The 10,403-nt window shown below is 28.8% G+C and overlaps 1 protein-coding gene across 4 annotated transcripts; it reads left to right on the top strand.

Moving 5' to 3' along the window:
- Positions 1–315: 315 nt before the first annotated feature.
- On the top strand, positions 316–3,282 carry LOC110601412 (LOB domain-containing protein 25). 4 transcript variants are annotated; one of them, XM_043950939.1, is made up of 3 exons: positions 316–787; positions 1,518–1,710; positions 2,456–3,282. In XM_043950939.1, the coding sequence occupies exon 3, from the start codon at positions 2,470–2,472 to the stop codon at positions 2,986–2,988; it is 519 nt and encodes a 172-aa protein (XP_043806874.1). In that variant the 5' UTR covers positions 316–787; positions 1,518–1,710; positions 2,456–2,469; the 3' UTR covers positions 2,989–3,282. The 4 variants fall into 4 exon arrangements, with proteins under 4 accessions (XP_043806874.1, XP_043806873.1, XP_043806875.1 ...); XM_043950938.1 differs by lacking the exon at positions 316–787 and adding an exon at positions 897–951; XM_043950940.1 differs by lacking the exon at positions 316–787 and adding an exon at positions 994–1,164.
- Positions 3,283–10,403: the final 7,121 nt, after the last annotated feature.

Below are 10,403 nucleotides of genomic sequence, written 5' to 3'. Positions count from 1 at the left end.
GTTGTGCTGCTCAGATTGTAATATCTCGTCAGCATTTGTCTACAACTCAGATTTTAGAATATATTGATCTCTAGTCCTGGCAATTATTGAGTATACATTTACACTATGCAATTTGTGTCGCTTTGTCTAGCTAGAGGAGAAAAAGATAAGATAAAAAAGCTATCTCACAAGTGAAAATGAGAGTGACCCAATTAACCATTTTCATTTTTTAATTTTTTGGGTGGCCAGCCCATATATGTCCTTGTATATATGTCTACTTCTTCTCTAACCACAAATGAAAATTATCTTAATATAAATATAATGTATCAGAGTTTCATGCTTCATAGTTGAATTCAATAATACAAGTTAACAGCTTTATTTTTTTTAAAATTTTTTTGATGATTTTTCATTGTATTTAGGTATATATAGATCTCACTGAATAGAGATAGATATGTACTGCATCCACACATGCTCACATAGTTAAAAAAGGGTACAATTTATTTGATGATTGTGGTCACTACTATTGATTGAAATAGGGTTATGCTGGGACAGAAAGAGAGATTTTGCAAAGAATCCAATCTTTTCATCTACCCTTTTTCTATAAGTTAGGGTTTAAATATATACATTGGGTGTGTTTCATCACTGCATGTGTGGAATTATGGCATAAGGATTCATATGATGAGAAATGACCTTGGAGAAGAAGAAGGGGCTGGGGAGGTGGACTGATCCATGGCTTTCATTGTACCAACCATTAAAAAAAAAAAAAGAAAGAAAGAAAGAGAGAGAGAGTAGTGTCCTAGAATTAAAGGTGGTGCCACAAAACCTACCCTGCGGCTGTCCTTAGCACTGTTTATTAGTACACATATGTTGACATTTATTATATAAAAATTTCAGTTGAATTCTGCATTAACTGGTTTCCTATCTACTGAATATATGAATAATTAATCAAGCTGCAGATACGATATATGTGTGGTAGATTCTGGCAATCCTCTTTAACGCCCTTGTTGTTTTCCTTTTGAAATTTTTAATGGAGTAACCTATTTTTCAGTGATGATTTGGCTTCATGTTCATATATCTCCGGGATGAAGTCAAAAATCTTGGCAGAATTTTTGCAGCTCTTGTTTTGTAATGAAACAGATGAGCTGTTTTCTTCATTAGTAGCTCTGATGATATGAAGTTATTACTGTTGAGTATCTGGTTTATTCAACTCGGTAGTTGACCTGTTCTGATCTTTTGAATTGTCTGATTTCTGAATCATGATCTCTTCCCAGTCATGCAAAAATTGGCCTAGCTAGCTAATAATTTTTTCAAGAATTTTTTGTTTTTTTTGTTTTTTTAAAAAAAACCCTTTAAGGTAATTGGGCAAGTTCTTGAACAGTGTTTGATATTATTAAAACAGCAGTGTCATAGTCATCCTTTTGCTAGTTGCTCCATTTATTGCACTTGTCTTTTGCTTTCTAAAAATCCCTCTTCACTAAAATGCTCTTTGCCTCCCTTTTGCTCTAAATCTTCCTTACCTTTTGTCACTGTGTTTGCAGGTTTCTCTCTCTGCCCTATAACTAGGGTTTCCTCTTATTTCAACTCACATCTTCAAGCTACCTCTTAAGGAATTTCTCTCTCTCTCAATGGATGAATAGTCTTTCTTCCTTAGTACAATCAAACTACTGATCTTGAAAGAACCTACACAAGAGGAAACCATTCCTGATCAAAGAAATCTAGTCACAGAAAAAGGTAAGTACAAAGCGGCCCTCCTATAACTCTCTCTCTCTCTTTCCCTGCTATACACGCATATATATGATCGTTTCATTTTCATTTATTCTCTTCAATTTCAATTGTACCCATTGATGTACAGTATTAATTAAACTAAAAGACTGTTGCCACATGGATTTGATTGTTGCCAGAATTCCAGTTAAGAAATGTTTTCTGTAAGGAAGGGTTAAGTTTGCATCTTTGAGATCCACAGCTAATTTAGAATCTTGAGTTTCTGTAACACTGCAGTAGGTGTAGCTAACTAGGTATGAAAATTTCAAAAAGCCAAGTATAGAGAGACAGAGAGATTCTTGGCAGAAATATTTTGACCAAATTTACAAGAATCCTAACACACAAACTCTCTCTCTCTCTATATATATTTTTTAAATTTATTTCTTTATTTTTCCTCTGAAAAAATATATTTGTTTTTACCATATATGGTTTTGTGTGTAAATTTTCAAGATGAGATAGTTAAATAATAATATATAATTAATTAAGGAAGACATATAATGCTTTGCTGGCAAAAACAGTAAAAGAAGTTTTATATATATTATATAGTCTAAAGAAATTTCCATATAAATTAAATAGAGCAAGATTTTGTCTACATCAGTCAATATTTTGAAGAAAAATTCAAAATATTTTGATAATATTGTAAATTCCAAATTTAGGTAAGAGAATATAAACTGGAAAAAAAATCCAAAAAAATTAATTAAATGTTTGATTGCAGCATACAAATAGTGGATGGCATCTTCTAGCTACTCCAATTCACCATGTGCTGCTTGCAAGTTCTTGAGGAGAAAATGCTTGCCAGATTGCATATTTGCACCATATTTTCCACCAGAAGAGCCTCAGAAATTTGCCAATGTTCACAAAATATTTGGTGCAAGCAATGTAAGCAAGCTGCTGAATGAAGTCCTCCCTCATCAGAGAGAAGATGCAGTCAACTCTCTAGCCTATGAAGCTGAGGCAAGGATGAAAGATCCAGTGTATGGCTGTGTTGGTGCCATTTCTGTTCTCCAAAGACAAGTCATTAGACTCCAAAAAGAATTAGATGCTACAAATGCTGATTTGATAAGGTATGCATGTAATGAAATGCCACCAACATCATTTGGAAGATCAACAAGGATGGGCCATGGAGGATTATCATCATCATCATCATCTGCTTCTTATGATCAAAATTCTGCTTTGTATTATCCTTCAACTTGGAATAATGACACTTGTGGTCATAATCAAGGGAGAGGAGATCATGGTAGTATTTGATTGGCTATTAATTATTTAAGTTTCTTTTATTACAATAACATATCTTGTATAAATTGTAATGAGCACTCTCTTATTTTTTTTTTTTTCCATTATAGCAAGAGACCCATTTAGGGTTTCTTCTGTGAAATTACTATCACTGTACTATGGTACAAAAAAAAAAAAATATAAGGTTTGCTATCTAGTAGAGAGCTTGGGTCTTTCAGTGGCATGTGATCATGTACTTCCCAGATAAGAATTATATGGCAATTGGGTGCACTAGACGGATTATATAAATCTGTTGATTTTTTTTTTTTCACTTCAACTAGATTTGAATTCAATATCTCTCAATTTTAAAAATAATTACAGTGTTAATAAATTAAAATTCATTATTGTTTAGTGCATTAATTAATAACAAATTTTGATTAGAATAAATATTATATATTTGATATTCTGAAATTCAAAAAAAATAGAGTTACAAAACGTGTGTATAAGTTTAATCCTCTCTCCTCTCCTTTTCCTCTCTATATATCTAATTGTTTTGGCCATGTGTTTTCGTCGTTCAGAGCCGTACTTATAAATTCTTTTTTTTTTTTTCTATTGGCAAACGATTATTTAATTTTTTTCTGTACCAGCATGGGCTCGCTTCTGGGTGTATAGAGGTCTGTAATTCTGTTGATCCATCCAATCGGACAAGTCGAGTTTCGACGTTTGGAATCATAATTATGGACCGATGCATTGGGTCGTCATGAGGCTATGACCTCCCCTCTTTCACAGGCTTAATAAGGACTGGAGTGTTTGAGATTCACATATTATTAAGGGCACCAGATCAGTCCGATCTGCTCCAACCATGGACGAAATTATATACTGATGAGTCATAGTGAACTTTAATAGGTCTGGAGTTCGGCTTTTCTATAAGAATTTAACTATAGTCCGAATACCAATGATCTACAGAACAAAAAAACTGCTACCTCATGAATCAATTTATTCCATCTATATAGTTTTTTTTTTTTTAAAAAAAAAAAACAATATTCCATCTTTATAGTTGGGATTACACATAGTCCAAGTCAAAGGTAAACTTTTCATATTCCAATTAAATAATTTGTAAAGGAAGAGAATATTAATAATTAGTTAATTATATAAATTATTAAATTTAAAATTTTAATAAATAAATTGAATAAACTATAATTAAACGTATATGTATATTATTAATTAAAAATTTCTAAGTGCCCTTAAGAAATTAATGAAGCAGTAATTATTTGAATTTATCTAATATTGTTAGGGGATTTTACTCACATAATACATTTTTATCATCAATCATACATAACTGTACATATGTAAATGCAATTTATTTATAATATTTTTATGAAAAATGCAATTTTATGATAATAATAAAAATTTAGAAATATTAGAATCAATAAAAAAAACTTAACGGCTTCTGTTTTAAGTAAATGCTTTAAGGGAACTTAGAAAAAATTCATGAATCACCCACTAATTTATGAATTTTAACACAATATGGTGCCATATTTTGAGAGAAAAACAAAGGTTTTTCTTTTTTTTTTTTTAAATACTAATCTCAATCTCTCCCGTTGATTTAAATATACCCACAAATTTCTATAATTATGAAATCATATAAAATATAAAAAATATACTATTATTTTTTTTAAATTTCATTGATCAGGAAATGTTAAAAATCTATAGATTATTTGCATTATGCCTACTATTATCAATCAGAGAGAAAAAAATAGAATGAGTGTGAGATAATAATTTCATATTAATTCGAACTAATCCAACTTAAAATCTAAAATATTTCATAAAATATATGTAAAAATATCAAAATAAAAATTTGTATAATAAAATATGAAATCCATTACGTTACCTATTTATAAAATGATCTTTTATTTTTTCTTTTTCATATTGAAAAAGTAATAGTAAGGGGTGTTAAAGCTTTTTATCATCCCGGCATGGAGCTATTTTTCTGCGGGACTTTCCTTGAATATTTGAATTTTTAAAATGGTATAAAAAGAAATATTTGGAATTATTAGTATTTGACTCAGACTTGTTTTTAAAAAGGCGAGATATTACAAATTATTTATTAATACCAACAAAATCAAAAAAGCCTTTGAAATTATTCTAATATTAGACCTATAATAGTTCTGAATCGAATCTCTTTTATCGCATACTATATTCATAAGAGTATGTATACCCATATTAAGTTATATTCGAATGTGTTCTAAAGCAAATAAAGACCTTCGAGCAAAATTAACCGTAACAATACATATTTAATTTATTCATACTTATACGTATAAGTTAATGGTAAGTACAGTGGAGTAAAATCTAAAATTTTATCTCAAATACTCACCCAATTATCAAATAGTTAAAAAAAAGGCCTTATTCCTTAACAATAGGTTATTAAAATTAAAGGGCAATAATATATATATCTCATCTAGAGTTAATGGAACAACCACAAAGCTATATTATTATAACTCGCAGCTACCACATTGATTAGCTACCTTATACACATTTCTTAATAATAATAATAATAATAAATTTTATGTTCACTTTAGCAGCTGAAGGGGCTGCACACTTCTTAATTAACAATAATAATTACAAAAATGTTATTAATTTTATATAATTTTTTTACTATAATTTGTTAAACTGATCATCAATCATTTGTTTAAACAGAGATCTCATCACATTATGGGTACTCATTTGTTTGTCTTCTGATTCATGAACTTACTCTGAATCCACCAATGTTCTGCAATGATGGGCTCCCTTCGTTTTTTTATAAAATAATTATTTTTAATCTTTCACTGTATTTAGATTAGAATATTTTAAGTTTCATAAACAAAATTTAAATTTCACATTATATTAAATAAAAAAAAGTTTACACCTTTCCAACATAAAATAGTAATTTCTCGTTAACTTGGAAAACCTTGATTACATATATAAAAATAAATTAAATAAGCAACATCACCATCTGATTAAGGCAAAAGCAAGACAAGATTCTTGTCCAACAGTTGGTTTCACTTCTTTATCCAGCATAAATTTATAGGGCCTATGTGTGAACAAGTGAATATTAATGTTTCTTATTACAACCTTTCTCTTTTTTTTTTTTTTGTTTGAACGAGTGGTGAAGCTTGAAGCGTAGTTCAAAGTTATCGATCAGAAAATAACAATAGTAAGTAAAGATGGTGTCATTTTCTGAAATAGTAAGGTTGTACAGATAGCTAGTGTTGTAGGATTGTTTTCCCATGTGAGGGTACGTGCACATACAGAAACATAAATTGCATGCGGATCTTAATTGGATTTTTCACCTTTGTCTTCTACAGTATACCCATCACCATTAAATTTTCTCATCTCCCTCAGACAAATATTGCTGTAATAACCTCTGTGGTTTCTGCATGCTGATATCACATATGCTTTCCCAAGAAAATGTTCTTTTCTTTTAGCCTGCTCAGATTGTTCATATCTGGTAATGATATCCCAGAGCAGCTTCTTCTTTAGTATTTGATATTAATATTAAATTAATTAAGAGGTAGGGGTGATTAACACTAAAGAGAAATAAGAAAGGGAAAGAAAGAAGAAAAACAAAAATTAGGAAATGATGAAAAAAGAGGAAAGAAAACAAGAAAGATACTAAATGTCTCACTTTGACATGCAAAAAAACAGCACGCGCACGAGGAAGAAGGAATTCTAAAGCTCGACTTAAACGAAGAGTCGCAATCTTTGAGCTTTTTTTAAAAAAAAAAGAAAAATAATAATAATAAAGAAGGGAGTGGTCAGTGTCCATCGCTCTCTATCAGCTAGGTGAAGGTCCACCATATCCAACCGCCCAAAAAGAAACTATCAACTGATGACCCAACGAGTCCACGAGCAAAGTGTTTGCATTTGCAATCTGTTTTTGATTGATTGATTCGATGTCTGATTCAAAAGCCCATTGGACCTCTCTACACATGCCCTTTCAACACCTCCTTTTCTCTTCATTTTTCCTTCCTCTCACTTCCCACTGGACAGATACCTGCTTAAATTGGCAACACTACTACGTTGTAGAGTTTAGTTTGGTCTCTTGTCATTGTAAATTTGATTTCATCTTCCAATAATGTCCCAATTTTCATTGCAACCCTAGAAAATAATAATTGATCGGAGATGGAGGGGTTAAGGGAGATAGGTTAATTAAAACCCACCAAGTAAATTGCTGTGGGTTTTAATATTTTCATAAATATTAAAATTTTTATTTTTATTTTATTTAATTTAATTCCATTTTAAATTTCATCACCAAAATATCCCTTAATTTCTACATTTAACAGAGCGGCTCCATTTTTATAATAATAATAATAATAATATTCAAGCTAAAAGCAGTAGCTACCTAAATTATTTTTTTTTGTATTTCATCATATTTTCAAATTATAAATTTCCTTATACTTTACCTTTTAAAAAAAATTTCAAGTAGAGATTCCCAAGACATGAAAAAAGAGTAAGAAATAATTGGAAAATTTTTTAATTCTTTTATTCTAATTTTTCATCAACATGACTGACACAAAATTTAAAAAGATTTTCATTTATTTATAAATACATATAATTTTTTTTTCATATATATTTGTGATTAGAAAATATATGAACTATGATTTCTATAAATACGTAGCTTTCAATTTTTATGCTTTCGTTGGCAAATATATAAATATATTTTACCTACCTTAATTTCATATACATATCATTTAATTTTTTTTAAACTATAAAATATGTAATATTGCACTATTTGATAATTAAAATTATATAATTTATTTTTATATTTAAAAAATAATTTTGACTAATTTAAAAATAAAATAAAATAAATTGAAAATGCATGAAATTTGAAATTGTATATAAAATCGGGTTTTAAAAAAAAAAAAATCCTATCTAAGACTACCTCCTCATTGTTCAGTTTAATTTATTATATATTCCTTATGATTTAATAAAATTAAATATTTAGTCTTTTTTTTTAAAAAATAGTTTTTTTTTAAATAGTTAATTATTTAATTCTTTAATCCATTTAAACCAGTAGAACATGTGAAATAATTAAAATGTCATTGTTTTTAATTAGTGTATCTAATTTCAAAAAATATAATTAATTTAATCTTTATAATTTTAGAATAATAATTGACATTTTTAAATAAATAAACTATTTAATATTTTTTAAAAATAAAATAATAAAATAATTAATTTTAGTAAATTATGAATACTAAGTAGTAATTTTTTTTCGTAAAAACTAATAATTTCCGACCGAAACGGGCCGTGATGGTAGGAGAACAGAAACATTAACCGTGTGTCCCTAAGTGAGTCAATGTCGTAGGGGCATTGTAGCCACCCAGTAGGGTTTATAGGCAAGTGGTCCTGACTATTAGAACACAAATGTTAACTGTGTGTCCCTTTGTTTGTCAATTTCGTAGGCCATTGTTCCCACCTTCCACTTTTGCTTCTAGCATCTACACTTCGGTGCTGTCTTCTAATGATTATAGTCTATTTTTTTCTTGGAAAAAATAATTATCAGTTTTCTTTCCTCAAAAATAAAATTCCCAAAATCACATACAAAGATTATTCGGCTTAAAAAATTAAGTCCAGAAAGAGAACTCCTAAAAGCCTCTAGAGCCCAAAGAAACTCAAGAACCCGATTCTTAATCCAATAATTCAAATCCGTTTGCTCATCTCAGCACCGCTCGCCGGAGATGTCTTCGATCATCAAGATGTTATGTTATCGGTGAAACAAGCTTTGTCCTGCTACCATAACTACCAAACTATACAAACCAACTGAAGCATATAGAAAACAGGCAGCTAGAGAGCCAAAGCAAGAAAGAGAGCAACGCGATGAAACAGAGCAATCACATGCAAAAGCACATCTAAAAAGAAGATGCAGGGTTCGTTACAACAAATCAAAGAAACATAAAACATTAACATAACCACCGAAGGAAAGTAAAGGCCCAAATAGGAATGATATTAAATCAAATCGAATAAATTAAAAATTAAAATTTTAGTATTTATAAAAATCGAATCGAATCGATTTTGAATATAAATTGATTTAAATTTAACCGATTTGATTTAATTTGGTTCAATTTAATTTGATCGGTTAGTTTTTTTAATAATTTTTTTATTTTATTTTTAATATTTTAAAATTTAATTATAATATTTCAATATTAGTTATGATCTAATCTCCATGTATTATAAAAAATAATATACTATTATTACTAATAAGTTCGATTCGATTTTATCTATTTTCACTAAATTAAAATAATTAATTTTTTAAAAAATAAAAATTAAACCGAATTAAAAGAGAAAAAATCAAACTAAATTTCTGAATTAATTTAATTTAATCAATTTTTTATTTTAAATCAAATATTACTCAATCGTGATTATGGAAGAAAAAAACCATTAGAAAAAACACCTACTCCAGCTATGAGGAGAGCGATCCCACAGCTAGAACAGAGGATAGGAAGTCTCTTAGGAAAGCTGACTACTTCAGCACAGGAAAGGCATATCACCTAAGAAAGAAAATTCGAAAGCAATTTTGATATTACTATGAAAAACTCACTAATTTTAATATTTTGTTTTGATTTCCATCTAAGATTTTTTTCTAATAAGAAAATTATATTTCTAAAAATCACATTTTCATATACGCAAGACACCAAATTAAAATCTTATGTAAAAGTTTATATATTTTGATAAATTTAAGAGCTAAATTCTTCTGTAATCTATGCTAATTGTATCTTAGTTCTTAGTTATACTTATAAATATTTAGTTCACTTGTTTTTTTTTAAAGAAAAATTATACAAAAGAAGAAATTATTATCTTACTTATTTCTTTATATAGATACATTGAAAATTCAGTAGAGATTTTATGAGAGAGGATAGAAGGTTTAAGGCATAGAGGAATGAAATTTTCTAGAGATATGACTGTTTTTTGTAATGTTTTAGAGAAAAGTAATATTGATATGGTTCGATGCTCATTTAAAATATAATTATACGGTGGTGATTTTTTATTAAACCATTTAATGATATGTATGTAATTAAGATATATTCATTCAAAATATGATTATACGATGGTGATTTTTCATTGAACCATTTGATATGTCCGTACTTAAAATATTCAGATATACAAATTAAGTTGCTTAAGAATGAAGATTCTCTTGAGATTATAGGAAGAAAACTGTTTTTATTTTCTTATCTCTTGTGTAATAAGTTACAGAGTTTATATAGTACATGATATGAACAATTAGACCTTTGATTGAGCCCTCAATTATGTCCTAGAATCGTGATATGCTAAATATGGTAAGATTTGATCACTGACTGATTTACAATCATGGCAGAGGATTCTTTCCAACAACTGATTGATTTACAATCATAGCAGATGATTCTTTCCAACACTCCCCCTCAAGTTGGTTCATGTGGATCTAGCATACCCAACTT

This window comes from Manihot esculenta, chromosome 15 (genome assembly GCF_001659605.2).
Source record: "Manihot esculenta cultivar AM560-2 chromosome 15, M.esculenta_v8, whole genome shotgun sequence".
NCBI lineage: Eukaryota > Viridiplantae > Streptophyta > Magnoliopsida > Malpighiales > Euphorbiaceae > Manihot > Manihot esculenta.
Note: the sequence above shows the minus strand (reverse complement) of the source record. Positions and strands in the feature narration are given on the sequence as shown.

What these genes read in the sequence shown, in the direction of transcription:
- LOC110601412 (XM_043950939.1), top strand. Translation starts at nt 2,470, where the DNA reads ATGGCATCTTCTAGCTACTCCAATTCACCATGTGCTGCTTGCAAGTTC.